General features: G+C 36.0%; 1 protein-coding gene across 5 annotated transcripts in view; it reads right to left on the reverse strand.

The window, feature by feature from the left end:
- The window catches only part of LOC129495397 (neuropilin and tolloid-like protein 1), a 124,546-nt gene that overhangs the window by 16,855 nt on the left and 94,011 nt on the right, over positions 1 to 13,680 (reverse strand). For all 5 annotated transcript variants that reach the window (XM_055302855.1, XM_055302856.1, XM_055302854.1 and 2 more), the window contains exon 8: positions 3,738 to 3,851. In XM_055302855.1, the coding sequence (XP_055158830.1) occupies positions 3,738 to 3,851 (114 nt within the window). The remainder of the gene's footprint in view (positions 1 to 3,737; positions 3,852 to 13,680) is intronic.

Raw genomic sequence — 13,680 nt, forward strand, 5'->3', positions numbered from 1 at the left:
GGGTATGATACCGACAAAGACAGATAAACAGAACAGAGAAAGGATGGTCAGAGAGCGCCTTATTGAACCATAATTATCTGAGGCTATGGTATGTGCATCTATGGCACGATCTCCCTACAGCAACATCAGGCACAGACGTCAGTGAAGCAGATCAGCCCTGTCTATCCCTATAAACACATAAACAAGAGAACGATAGGAGCATCAAGCCCTGGGGAGAGAGGAATCAGTATCCAGAATTGCTACAATACATTATCTAACATGAAGTTTCCAAAAAAAAAAAATCACAAAGCATGTAAAAAAAAAACAACAACAACAAGAGAATGCAATCCAAACACAGGGGAGAGGAAAGCCTGCAGAGGGCCAGATCAGATTTAGATAAGGATTTCAAAGCAACTGTGATAAATACGTTCAAGGAACTAAAGGGAGCAATGATTAAAGAAGTAAAGAAAAAGAAGAGGATACGACTTCCGCACATGCAGAACAGCAATGAAGAAATAGAAATTACGAAGCAGAAAAAAGTGAAAAATCTAGAGTAGGACAACATAGTTACTGAAACAAAAACTTCATTTGAGTGACTCAGCAGTACATTTCATCTGGAAGAGGAAAGTATCAGCAAACTTGCAAAGAGATGAGGGAACATTATGCAATTGAAAGGAGATTAAGAAAAAAAGATGCAGAAAAATGAACAGAGCCTCAGGAAATGAGGGAAACTGTCAACAGCACCAACATAATGGATGAGTAGAAAGAGTGAAAGTAAAAGGAAAAGATTCAATAAATAAATCAATAAAAGGTGAAAACTTCCCAAATTTGAGGAACAAATTCACATTCAAGAATTTCAACAAATTCCAAATTAAGATAAATGAAATGATAAGCACACTCTGACATATAAGATTAAAAATGTTGCAAAAAACAAAAAATCTTGAAAGCAACAAGGGAAAAACAACTCCTCACCTAGAAAGGAACCCAATCAGATTAACAGCTGATATATCATCAGAAATTTTGGAGGCCAGAAGACAGAGGCATGACATATTCAAAATGCTGCCGGCAAAACAAAAAACAAAAAACAAAATTCATTGATCAAAAACCTAATATCCAGTATGACTAACTTTCAAAAATGGGGCTGAAATAGACTTTTCCAGATAAACAAAAATAAAGGTAATTTAATGCTGAAAGAAATGCCTTAAAAGAAATATTAAAGTAAATTCTTGGTATTGAAAGTAAGTGACTTCAGACAGTAATTCAAACCCAAATGAAAAAATTAAATGGACATTAAATTAAAAAGGCAAATAAATATTGCCAATAAAGGCAATTATATACATAATTACAAAGGACTGTATAGTTGTATATATCTTCTGCATTCTTCTCTTAACTTTTTAAAAAGAGTAATGTCATATGCATAAAATTGTATTGTTGGGCCTATAACTTAAAAAATCACTAAAGGAATTGAAATGTTACAGAAGAATGTATTCACTCAGTGCAGAAGAGACCAATAAAGGAAGAAAAGAGGGACAAAAATACATGGGACATAGAGGGAGGGAAAGAAGTAAAGTGGCAGATATAAATCCAACTATACATCAATACCAGCATTAAATATGAGTGGATTAAACACTCCAATGAAAAGGCAAATATTTCCAGAATGAATCAAAAAAGAAGACCCAACTATACACTGTCTATAGAAGATATACTTTATAATACAGGTGGACTGAAAACAAAAGGATCAATAAAGATTGGGCATACAAACTTCATTTATAAGAAAGCAGAATGGATGTGCTAGTATTAGACAAAATACTTTAAAGCAAAAAGTTATCAAAAATAAGAAGATAGTTTTATAATGATCAATAAGAGGGCCAATCAGGAAAATACAACAATTTTAAACATATATGAACCTAGCAGTTAAGCTCAAAAATAGAGAAATTGAAAATTTTTCAGAAGTGAAGAAGCAGAAAATTCAACCATAATGTTGGAGACTTCAATAGGTACTTTGAGAAATAGATAAAACAAGGTAGAAAATGGAAACAGAAATAGAAGACTTGAATAATGCTGTAAACCTACATCTCTAGAACAATCCACCTAACAATGGCAACATGCACTCTTTTCAAGGACACATGGGACATTTTCTAGGACACACCATTTATTATTGGTTGATGGAACTAACTCCAATAAATTATAGGCATACCTCATTTTATTGCACTTCACCTTGTTGCACTCCACAGATATTGTGGGTTTTTTTTAAATTGAAGTTTTGTGGCATTGAGCAAGTCTACCAGCACCCTTTTTCCAACAGCATTTGCTCACTTTGTGTCTCTGTGTCACATTTTGATAATTCTTACAATATTCCAAACTTTTTCATCATTATTGTATTTGTTATGGTGACCTGTGATCAGAGATTTTGCTGACAGGGTTCATGATGGTTAGCACTTTTTAGCAATAAGTATTTTCATAATTAAGCTATATAGTACATTGTTTCTATAGACATACTGCTATCACACCCTTAACAGACTACAGTATAGTATAAACAACTTTTATATCCATTAGGAAACCAAAACATTCATTTGACTTGACTTATTGCAATAATTCCTTTATTGTGATGGTCTGGAACTGAACCCACATTGTCTCTGAGATGAGCCTGTCACAATTAATAGAAATGGTAAAAGTGTGTTTCCCTCTCAAAAGAGAATGAATTAGAAAACAAAATACCGGTCTTGCCATCTAGAGAAGATAAACATGGAAGCTCATAATGCATATCCATTCATATTCTCGTCACTCCTCTCTCATGTCAAATAGTCCTTATATACGTGGGAACAAATCCCATTGGGCAAATAAAGCTTATGACTGCCAATCATTAATAGTGCCCATTTAAGATTCTACTACACAAATTAATTTCCCATCCATTCAGAAGTAGTTCCTTGAATAATCACCTCCCCCTCCCCCACCATCAAGGCAACTGAGGCTGCATATGCCTTTCTCCTTGACTGTGAACCATGGCTGCTGTGGCAATGCTTCTCTGCTTTTATCCACAGAAAACATGTTAATAGATAATACTGGTCTTTATGCATGAAAGAGTTTATTGCCTGTTCTTTTCTGCTTGTAAATCAGTTAATATTGAATCTGAATAAAAGAATATGCCTGGCATTTTCAACTTAACTAAAACATACAACATTCAGAACTGAGCCAAGGATTGCTATCTACATAAACAAACCTTTGTGTCCAGGCTAGCAAAGGGAGCAGGGGCATCAGAAGCTGTTTTCACTGGAAAGGAAGAAAAGTATTTTGATACCAGAACTGAAGTCAAGTTAATTGGCTGGAAGTACCTGAAAGCACAAATGTTCCTTCAATGTGCTTCTAGGGCATGCGCATGTTGTCCAATGAAGATAGACTGGGATAAATGAGAGCGGCCGGCACAGAGGAAGGGCTATGTTTTTCCCACCAGGCCTGATGGGAAAAACACACGGCACTAAAAGCTTCACTTCCTCTCCAAGCCTCAGCAGGCTCTACTCAGATGTCTTTAATGAGCATTCGAGTGTTAAAGGTTCTCTACTGTGCATTAATGAATGAGCAAACTTCTGGTAAAAGCAAAGAAAAACGTTTACAAAGGAATTATAAAATATACACGAGGCTCAAAAAAGCCCATATACAAGTCCAATTGTAAGTCTGTCTGATACATCTCCACGTTGTAATAAACTCCTTCCCACTCTATATGCAGAGGATTTTTGCAAATGTTAAGGTCTGATCATTACCTTTACAATGATTTTCGTCCCAAGGATACACACAGTTCTGGAGTCCATTGCAGACCAGCGTATTGTTGATGCACATGTTACTATGGCAGAAGAATGTATTGCCTTCACAGGGAGCTAAAAAAATAAGAAGAAAATAAAAACAAAGAAAAAGTTAGAACTGATCTTCAGTAGTAAATCACTCATATCACAAATCTAAAAACAAAAAGATTAGAATGATAATTTGCCATCAAATTGAGATAAATGATGCGACATTCCATTCTCAGAAGTGTTGCCATGGTGGTAATTATTTCTTGTGTTGCTAACAGAGCTGGCACTTCTCTAGATGTGCTCAGTTTGTAAAACTGGCACAGGAGGGTTTCCATCATAAAAATGAAGTACATTATCTATATGGGTTCTTTTTTAATTTTTTTGACTCAGTGCATTCATTTAACAAAAATTTAATGCCTGCTACATGCATAACTCTATGATTTACACTGAAATTCTATCTATACAAATTTAGTTGTTCAGTGCAAAAAGTCTTAATTAGATTTACACTGAAATTCTATCTGTACAAATTGACTTGTTCAGTGCAAAAAGTCTTAGTTACGGGTGCCTGAGTGGCTGAGCATCTATCTGCCTTTGGCTCAGAGCATGATTCTGGGGTCCTGGGATCAAGTCTCGAATCAGGCTCCCTACAGGGAGCCTGCTTCCCCCTCTGCCTATGTCTCGGCCTCTGTGTGTCATCAGTGAATAAATAATTTTTTAAAAACTTTTTTAAAAAGTCTTAATTAGCACTGAAATAATTTTGTAGAGCACAGGCTTACAAAATACTAATGAAAAATATATATTAAACAAATCCTTACAACATTATTGAAGCATAGGAACAGAACAAAGAATGTCATGGAAATTCAGGACAAGGGAAAATCCTGAACAACATAAGGGAAGTATATATTATCATCAACATTACACACATATATATGGGGATGAAATTAGCCTACTTTGCATGTATTTCACACATTCTAGTAACTTTAGGTACAGTGGTCCATGATTTCCAGATCATTCATTCTGTTTTACATATTAGATACAAAACACATAATTTGGTTAATCGATCAGTGAAAATTAATGATCAGTACTATCTAAATGCCCGTCAAGTTGTAATGACTTTTTCACTTTCAAGACTATATATCACGAGTATTTTAGAAAGTTACCTTCTTTAAATGTATTTGGTATATTAACCAAAGTGTCAGGCAAATAATTAGCACAAAGCAACTTAGTATATTTTAACACTCCTAGAGAAATCCTAACAACAATAACAAAAAAAAAAACCAAAACACTTAAGTCTTGAAAATCAAAAATATGCCAAAGATACAGTAGCCCAAGCAAAAATGATTCCGACTCTCCATAACCTTCCCTGCCACCCCCTTCACAGGAAAACTATTTCTTCTTCCCATGGCTTTGTTTGACTTTAGGTCCCTGACTAAAGATTAAAATCTTTAAGATGTGGTAGTCACTTTGAGAACAAACATAGAGTAGAAAATACTCAGTAGTCATTTTGAAAAGAAAGTATCATGCTTAACCTGGGCTTGTGACTTGTTAAGCATCATATAAGCCTTTTATAATGTAAAATTTAATGATCTGATACATGATTGCAAAAATCTGCTCTTTAGTAAGGAACTAAATTTAAATTTCTGTAGTCAACCATAATGGCTTTTGCAGAACTGATACGGTCTGTTAAGCAGATAATGAATGTTGTCAAAATGTGTACACAGAACAAGAAGTTCTCTACAAATGGAGTGGCTGCAAAATGTCTTAGTAAAGAAAAAAGAAAAAAACTGTAAAAAGTACATATGCACTAATAAATTGGTGGTTCTGAAAATACAGTTATCCATCAAGTAAAATATACCTTTAAGAGAGCATTATTTATTGCCTTTCCAGAATGAGTTGGAAAAATTGCTACAATTACTATTAAGTAGGATGGTTAGTTTTAACAATTTTAAGTATATAAATAAAAATGACATTGCATTCTGTAATGGAATGGAATACAATAGAATATTGGTAAGAGCACTGGAACTTGAATTCTCAATTCTCCAAATGGGATTTTATTTCTAGTTCTGCTGCTTTGTAGTTGTGAACATGTTTCCTAAACTACAAATCAGTGTGTCAGTGTCAGCGATCATTACATATTGGTGGTTTGACTGGTAACAGAACAGGTAATCCAGGACTGTCAACAAATCACATTCCTGACACGCTTCTTCACATCAGATGAGGAGGCAAATGTGCCAGGTAACTGGAATCATCTCACTTTTTAAAATTATTATTATTTCAAGTACTATCTTTTTCTTCTTACTTTTGCCAGAATTTACAGAATTGCTATGCAAACAACAAACAAAAATGAACAAGCAAATCTTGCAATGGCTCAGAAACAAATATCTAACAATTTATATTGGGTTTTGAATGTTCTTGCTATTGTATGTCTGAGTATTTCTCTCATATCAATGCAGACAGGCAAATGGTTCATTAAAGATTCTTATTTCTGTCTCCTGCTGAAAAGATGAAATGGCACCCTCCTACCTCCCAGAGCAAGCTACATTCTTACTGTGCTTCAAGGATGTTTGGACCCACTCTACATACCGACATTATTCCCCATGACCCTCAGCACATTCCTGAGATCTGTGGCTCAGGGCAAACACTTTTTCCCCTCTCTCTTCCTGCAATATCCATTCTTCACTCTACTATCCAAATCGTATCAGCATGGCATTATCTGTACAGTGTTGAAATATTATTCCAAACTACCAGGAAAATTATCTTTTTCTTAAATCCTATTACACTCATAATTTTAAAAAGAGCTTAACACTTAGCATATGCTTATCATCTTTCCCCATGTGTTCCTCGAGGAAAAGGGCATGCCTCCTAAAAATGTTCATTTTTCATCTCTTACATGGTTTAACATTTCTAGGCTTATGGTGAATATTCGACAGATATTTTTAATTGATTAATGTTCCTGAGCAAAATGTTAACTCTGGGGGTGCCTAGATGGGTCAGTCAGTTAAGCATCTGACTCTTGATGTGGGCTCAGGTCACGATCTCAGGATCATGGGATTGAGCCCTGTGTTGAGCTCAGCGTGGAGTCTGCTTTTCCCTCTCCCTCTGCTCCTCCTCCTGCTCACTCACTCACTCAATCTCAAATAAAATCTTAAAAAAAGAAAAAAAAAGAACAGATGAACTCTGGCCAGGGTGCATGCATACCTGAATATCCCAGAAAGCAGGAGACTCTAACAGGTGTGTTTATTAATGGAGATCTAACCTTCAGTGCCATGGTCTTCAGGTATAATCCAATTTGTGATATTCTCAGAAACTATACCTCAGCATCATTTCCACAGCAATCTTACAATGGCAGAGAAGGACACGTTCTACCAGTTTGTGGAGGACTTGTTCTACTTAGAAATTCAATATACATTGTTAAAAGCTCTTGCCTCTTAAAAACCAGCTTCTTCATTTCCTAAAATTACGTGGATGGAATTCAAGGGTAAGATTTACTCATAATAACATGGTGGCCAGGGAAGCTCTACTCACAGTTCAGAGTACTTCATACTCATAGTTCCCAATATCAAAAGTCTACTTATTTCCAGGAGGTTTTCTGTTATTATCAAAATAGCAAAAAAAAAAAAGCTTCATATTGGTTTTTAAAAAGCTAACTATATAGAAGAAACTATTTTCATGGCTTTTTGCCTCTGAACTCATTTTTTTTTGAGAGAAAAAGAGAATGAAAGAGACAATCAAAGGAATCTCAAGCAGACTCCCCACTGAGCAAGGAGCCCGATGTGGGGCTCAATCTCACAACCCTGAGATCATGACCTGAGCCAAAATCAAGAGTCAGATGCTTAACTGACTGAGCCACCCAGACGGCCCATTGCTGAACGATTATAAAGTGTACTGAAATATCCGGAGTGCAGCTATTGCAATCTTGCTTTGGTGGGAGAGCTGACAATGTTAAGTATTTCTTTTTAAGAAAAAGACAGAAACTGAATGTAGTAAAATAATCTACTCAGCCAAAGAAGGTCATGTGTACAAACACTGCATTGCTCTTGATTTAAATCATTCGGGTAACAAGGAAAATGGATATTCTAACATCCATCACATAATGGGTCTTACTTCACCGTTCCCACCTCCCTCCTCCACCAATACATACCCTTTCGGGCAAAGCATTATATTTTTGGGTTATGTGAAAGACTGCATATTAGAATGAAGCTTCATGTGTGTTTCTCCAGACACTTCATCCCAGGACGGCAGAGTCCTGACAACACTCCTGGGGGCAGAGCTGCATCTCGACTGCAAGAATTGATAATCCCTAAGGAGAGACAGCTCCTTCCATGAACACTTACTCAGTTATCACATCTATAAAATGGGGATAAGGACCATACTTACCTAAGTGATTTCATAATTCCAACAGCTTAGGAGAGTGCCAGCCTGTGGATGCAAGCATTACAGCTGTAACCACAAACTGTTCCAGAAGGCAAGCACTGCTCAGGGGCCATGGATTCAAAATGTCTGGGACTGAAACCTGGATCCATGATGTCCAGATTGTGTGAACTTGAGCCAACATTCCTTAAAATGCCCCAGCTTCCATTACACGTGTGTAAGGGGGGGGGGGCTCATCTTGACTACCACATACGGTTGTGGGAATTAAATGTCATCAGTCTTTAAAAATTGTAACCGATATTGTCCAATGGTATAGGATAGATGCACATTAGCTGGTTTTGAATTATGATAATAATTACAAAAAATTAAATCAATAAATGAAATGTACAACATTAAGCAGATAGAGGATACAAAAGTGATGTGACTTAATATTAAATTCCCTGATTTGTAAAGTGAGGAAAGTCATTCACAGATCTCTCATCAGCACTAAATGAGAATGCAGACCTGAAATTCATACATTATAGCATGCAATAAACGGTGTCTAAAATGATGAGTCATACACATAGGTGTCTACTGTCTTGTGTAACAACAAAGCACTGATGTTCTTTAGCTAGTACAACCTTGTAAGAGAAATAATGCAATTAAGTGGGTTTCAGCACATAGATATATAAGCTGTTATATCTCAGGGTAATATTTTAAATATCTATCAGTTCATGGGAACCAACCAGTCGGAGCAGACGGATGCTGACCATTACGCCACACCAGGGCGCTCCACCACAGCCAGGTCTATAGCCACTTGTAAGAAATTGTAAAATAAAATTATGTATCATGAGACATCTTTTTCTCAAAAATGTCTGGGGAATATTTATCTAAGTAGCGTCTCTCGCATATCTTTCTCCAAGCTGTTATTTCCTACAACACCCATCATTCATCTCATAAAAATCCAATCACAAGTGCTAAGCAGACAACTCCCTTCTAGGAGTCAAAAAGTGGTTTTAAATTATTTCTAAAAAAAAAAATTTAATATTACACAAAGTAGCACCATGATAGATAATACAAATAATTAACTTTGCAACTTGCAGAAATTCAGGTGTTTATCCCTCTTCCACCTTGAAAGTAATTATATGAATTTAGCAATATATTTAAATGCGAAAACAAAGTCACTAATATACCAGAGACTTGAATCTCTGAGTTCTTTGATTCCATATTTATGTATAAAAAGAAAAAAAAATAAGTCTGCAACTACTCTCCCTTCTTTATAGGCAACTACAATAAATACACCTAGGATACATTCAGGACTTTACTGAAACTGAAACTTCCTAAGTTATTTTAATATCTTGGGGAGAAATTTATTTGCTATACCCATGCCTTGTGTAAAATACTACTGAAGTTCAATTCTAAAAAAGAAACAAAATAGATATTATGCGTGTTAAATACAACACAAAATGCGGATTGATTTTAATAAGTGCTTGAATCACTTTACAGGAGGAAGTTTTAGGTGTATAAGATAGCTATGATATTCCTTGATTCATAAGATAACAAGACCATCAAGATAATGTGCATTTTCTAACCCTGAATTGAAATGGGAGATATTTAGGTTCCATCTTGGAAAGCCAAGATAGGCAAGTGCGTAGAATAGATCTTGATGTTTTGGCTCCAATATGAAATCCAGGAGTGTTTTTTCTGAAGTGCTTGGTGATCCTATAAACTAAGGCTTGGATGAAAAGGATAACATTGTCCTCCAACTGTAGTAATAAAATTTTCAGAACAGAGAAACACAACACACAGATCTAGTATCTGTATCAATTTTGGCAGTGTTGATGAGAACTTAAAATCCAATTTTAAAATTTCAATTTTAAATATCTTAAGTGAACATTTATCCAAATATTCCATGATAAATTCTTCGGAAACATAAAATTTAATGCAACATTTTGCTCTAGTGAGGAAGGAATGTATTGTGAATTAGTAAGACTGAGAAGCATTGTGCACTTCCATACATCAGCTTTTGGTGAACCCTTCCTTGTTCACAGAAGTCTGGCACCACGAAATCTGTTTAGCTTTGTTCAATCCAGATGTTCCGACTGTATCAGTTTACCACTTGATAGACAAACAGGAACAGAAGCAAAAGCAAACCCTTGAGAAGTCTTGCCCCAGTGTTCAAAACTTATAGGGAGAGAAGTCTTATTTCTGAAGGGAATAGAAAACAGCATGGGGAATTACTAAGGTATAAAATTGGATGACAAATGAGGATACAGAGTATTTTAAATTATAAAGCCTCACACGCAAATATACATATGGAAGATTTTACTGGAAATACTAAGCCAAAATGTGGGCAATGGCTATTTCTGGGATATCCACAAGTTATATTTAGCTTTTATTGAGAAACGTTCCATATGAACATATACACATAAAAATATGTATATACATACTGGGGTATAACACACAGTTAGATGTATATATACATAATATATATAACATATGTTAAATATTATATATACACACACATATATAATATATATAACATATCATATATACATATATACACAACACACATATTTTGTAATTGGGAAACATCTTCTAACTTTTCATGAAAAAAAAAACAAATAGTATTTTTTAAAGTTTGTTTTCTCTTTCATATTTTAGCCAGTAAAATAATAGTTTTCACATAGCACTCATACCTTACTATATTTGAAGATAACAAGTGAACTTAGTCTTTCACTGAATTCACGTTCTTTGGGATTGCTTTGAAATCTTCACTTTTTGCACGCTCACCACTAGGTGGCAAGAGTGCACCGTATTTCCTGAAATAGCATTTCACTCTGTTGGGATGTTTAAATCCTACATGGCATCTGAGACAACACATAGACCTATATGTTGCTGATTTTTAAGAAATAAAAACTTCAGGAGAAGACAACCAAAGTAATTTGGGGCATTAGGTAAGGGAGGACAAGAGAAAGAACTGCAGTCATAACTCTCAACATAAAGTTTTATTTGAAATTTTAAAAAGAATCATAAACCGTATTTGCTGTAACATTAAAGGTCTAATCATGAATGTTTCATCATTTTTCAGCATTGTGCCACATGTTCATCGTTCTGCTCTTGTAATTAAAATTTTTAAATTTGTAGTAACTTTTCTTTAATGCTAAAACCACTAATGCTCCTTCTATATTAGGGTTATTTCTCCCCAACGGCTTTTAAAATTTTTTATTTTATTTCTTTTTCTGTTGTTTTTAAATTTGAGTACAGTTAACATACTGTATTATATTAGCTTCAAGTGTACAATAGAGTGATTCAGCAATTCTATAACATTACTAAGTGCTCATCCTGATAACTGTACTCCTCATCCCCATCACCTTTTTCACCCATCCCCCGGCCCACTTTCCCTCTAGAAACCATCCATTTGTTCTTTGTAGTTAAGAGCTGGTTTTTTTTTTTTGGGGGGGGGGTTGTCTTTTTTCTTTATTTGTTTGTTTTGTTTCTTAAATTCCACAAATGAGTGAAATCATACAGTATTTGTCTTTCTCTAACTTACTTCCCTTAGCATAATACTCTCTAGATCCATTCATGTGGTTACAAATGGTAAGATCTCATTCTTTTAATGACTGAGTAATAATCCATCGTATAACTGCCACATCTTCTTTATCCATTCATCCACCAATGGACACTTGGGCTGATTCCATAATTTGGCTATTGTGAATCATGCTTCAGTAAATGTAAGGTTGCACATATCTTTTCAAATTAGTGTTTTCATCCAACTTCATTCTTTTTTTTATTATTATTTTATTTCTGATAGTCACAGAGAGAGAGAGAGAGAGAGAGAGAGAGAGAGAGAGAGGCAGAGACAGAGGCAGAGGGAGAAGCAGGCTCCATGCATCGGGAGCCCGACATGGGATTCGATCCCGGGTCGCCAGGATTGCGCCCTGGGCCAAAGGCAGGCGCTAAACCGCTGTGCCACCCAGGGATCCCCAACTTCATTCTTTTTAAATAGAGGAATTCACTGAATGCTACTCTCAGGAAATATTAAAACAAAACAGAAATTTAAAACTGGCAGATTTATCTGGAAACATTGATATTTCAAATATTTGTACTTTATGGTAAATAAAGTTATCAGTAGTAGGTTATTTCAAATTCAAAGAACATGGTACTTCACCAAGAAAATTTGGAAACAGAAGTGACTCTTGATCCTATTTTCCTTTTAATGATTATATCATCTAAATAACAGCTCAGATACTCCCTCCACATCTTTAAATCCAAATCTCATTCTCTCCAAGCACATCCTCCTACTTCGTGCCTGCTTCAGATTCTTCTAACTTCTTTGATGTGATGTTTGTCAAAAGTCCGCCCACTTTGCGCTGGCCTCTGTGGTGTCGACACACACATGCACACACACTCACACACACTCATACCCAAGCCATGGGGTCTTCTATTTCTGCTCATCATTATTCCTCCTTAGTCCTCCAATCTGAAGTTGGGATGTAAATGGTCACAGAAATGTGTGGAGCTGTGGGAGGATGAGGATGTAGCTTGGGGGACACTTGCTTCTGCTTTTGAATTCAACTTTTATCAGCCCTGAAGACATTAATTTATTAAAACTTTCTGATACTCAAAATGCTCTAGAGCCTATCATCTTCTTTGCCTGAGAGATGGAAATAAAGCTTAAATTTATTATAAATATGTAAATGTGATACATATCTGCATTATATATTTAAGCAATGAATTAATACTAAATAGCAAGATCTAGCATACTTGGAAACACAATTACTTTTATTCAATAAAGATTTTAATTGATTTAGATGACAGAGAGGACTTTCCCTCTGCTTCTCAGAACCCTGTAGTCAAGTCTCCTGGCCATTATCAGAGGTCTTTTCTCTTCTCTCTCCACAGCCTTCCCCTAGGGGATCCCAGCAGATTCAAAGCCTCTGACACTCTATTTTCTCCTGGGCTCACCCTTATAGCTCTGAATTCCATCTGAGGTCCAGATTTATACCCTTCCATCAAATTCCTGCAAAACATCTCCACTAGGGATTCTAAGTATCACATCAAATGGAACATGGCTGGATGGGCTTACAGAAAACAGCTGTCATCTTAATCCCTTTTACCCCTTCCAAATCCCATTCTTCCCCTCACACACCTTCCTGACATTAATAAGGAGCAGGACCCATACCCTCAGCTATTAAGGCTGAAGGGTTGGGGTCATTCTTGAGGCCTTTCTCCCATAACACTCACATCCAAATGGCCTTTAGTTGTGTCAGATCTATCTATCTATCTATCTATCTATCTATCTATCTATCTATCTACTAACTTCTTATTGTGGTCTCCACTGGTACAAGTGGCTCATGGCCATCTGCCACCAACTGTTCTTCTATAGCAGATCCATGGACACAGCAGCCAGAGGAGACTTTCATTAACAGTGTAAATCAGGAGCACCTGGGTGGCTCAGTAGTTGAACATTTGCCTCTGGCTCAGGTCGTGATCCCGGGGTCCTGGGATCATGTCCCACATTAGGCTCCCCAGAGGGAGCCTGCTTCTCCCTCTACCTATATCT

The sequence above is a fragment of the Nyctereutes procyonoides genome, unplaced genomic scaffold (assembly GCF_905146905.1).
Source record: "Nyctereutes procyonoides isolate TBG_1078 unplaced genomic scaffold, NYPRO_anot_genome, whole genome shotgun sequence".
NCBI lineage: Eukaryota > Metazoa > Chordata > Mammalia > Carnivora > Canidae > Nyctereutes > Nyctereutes procyonoides.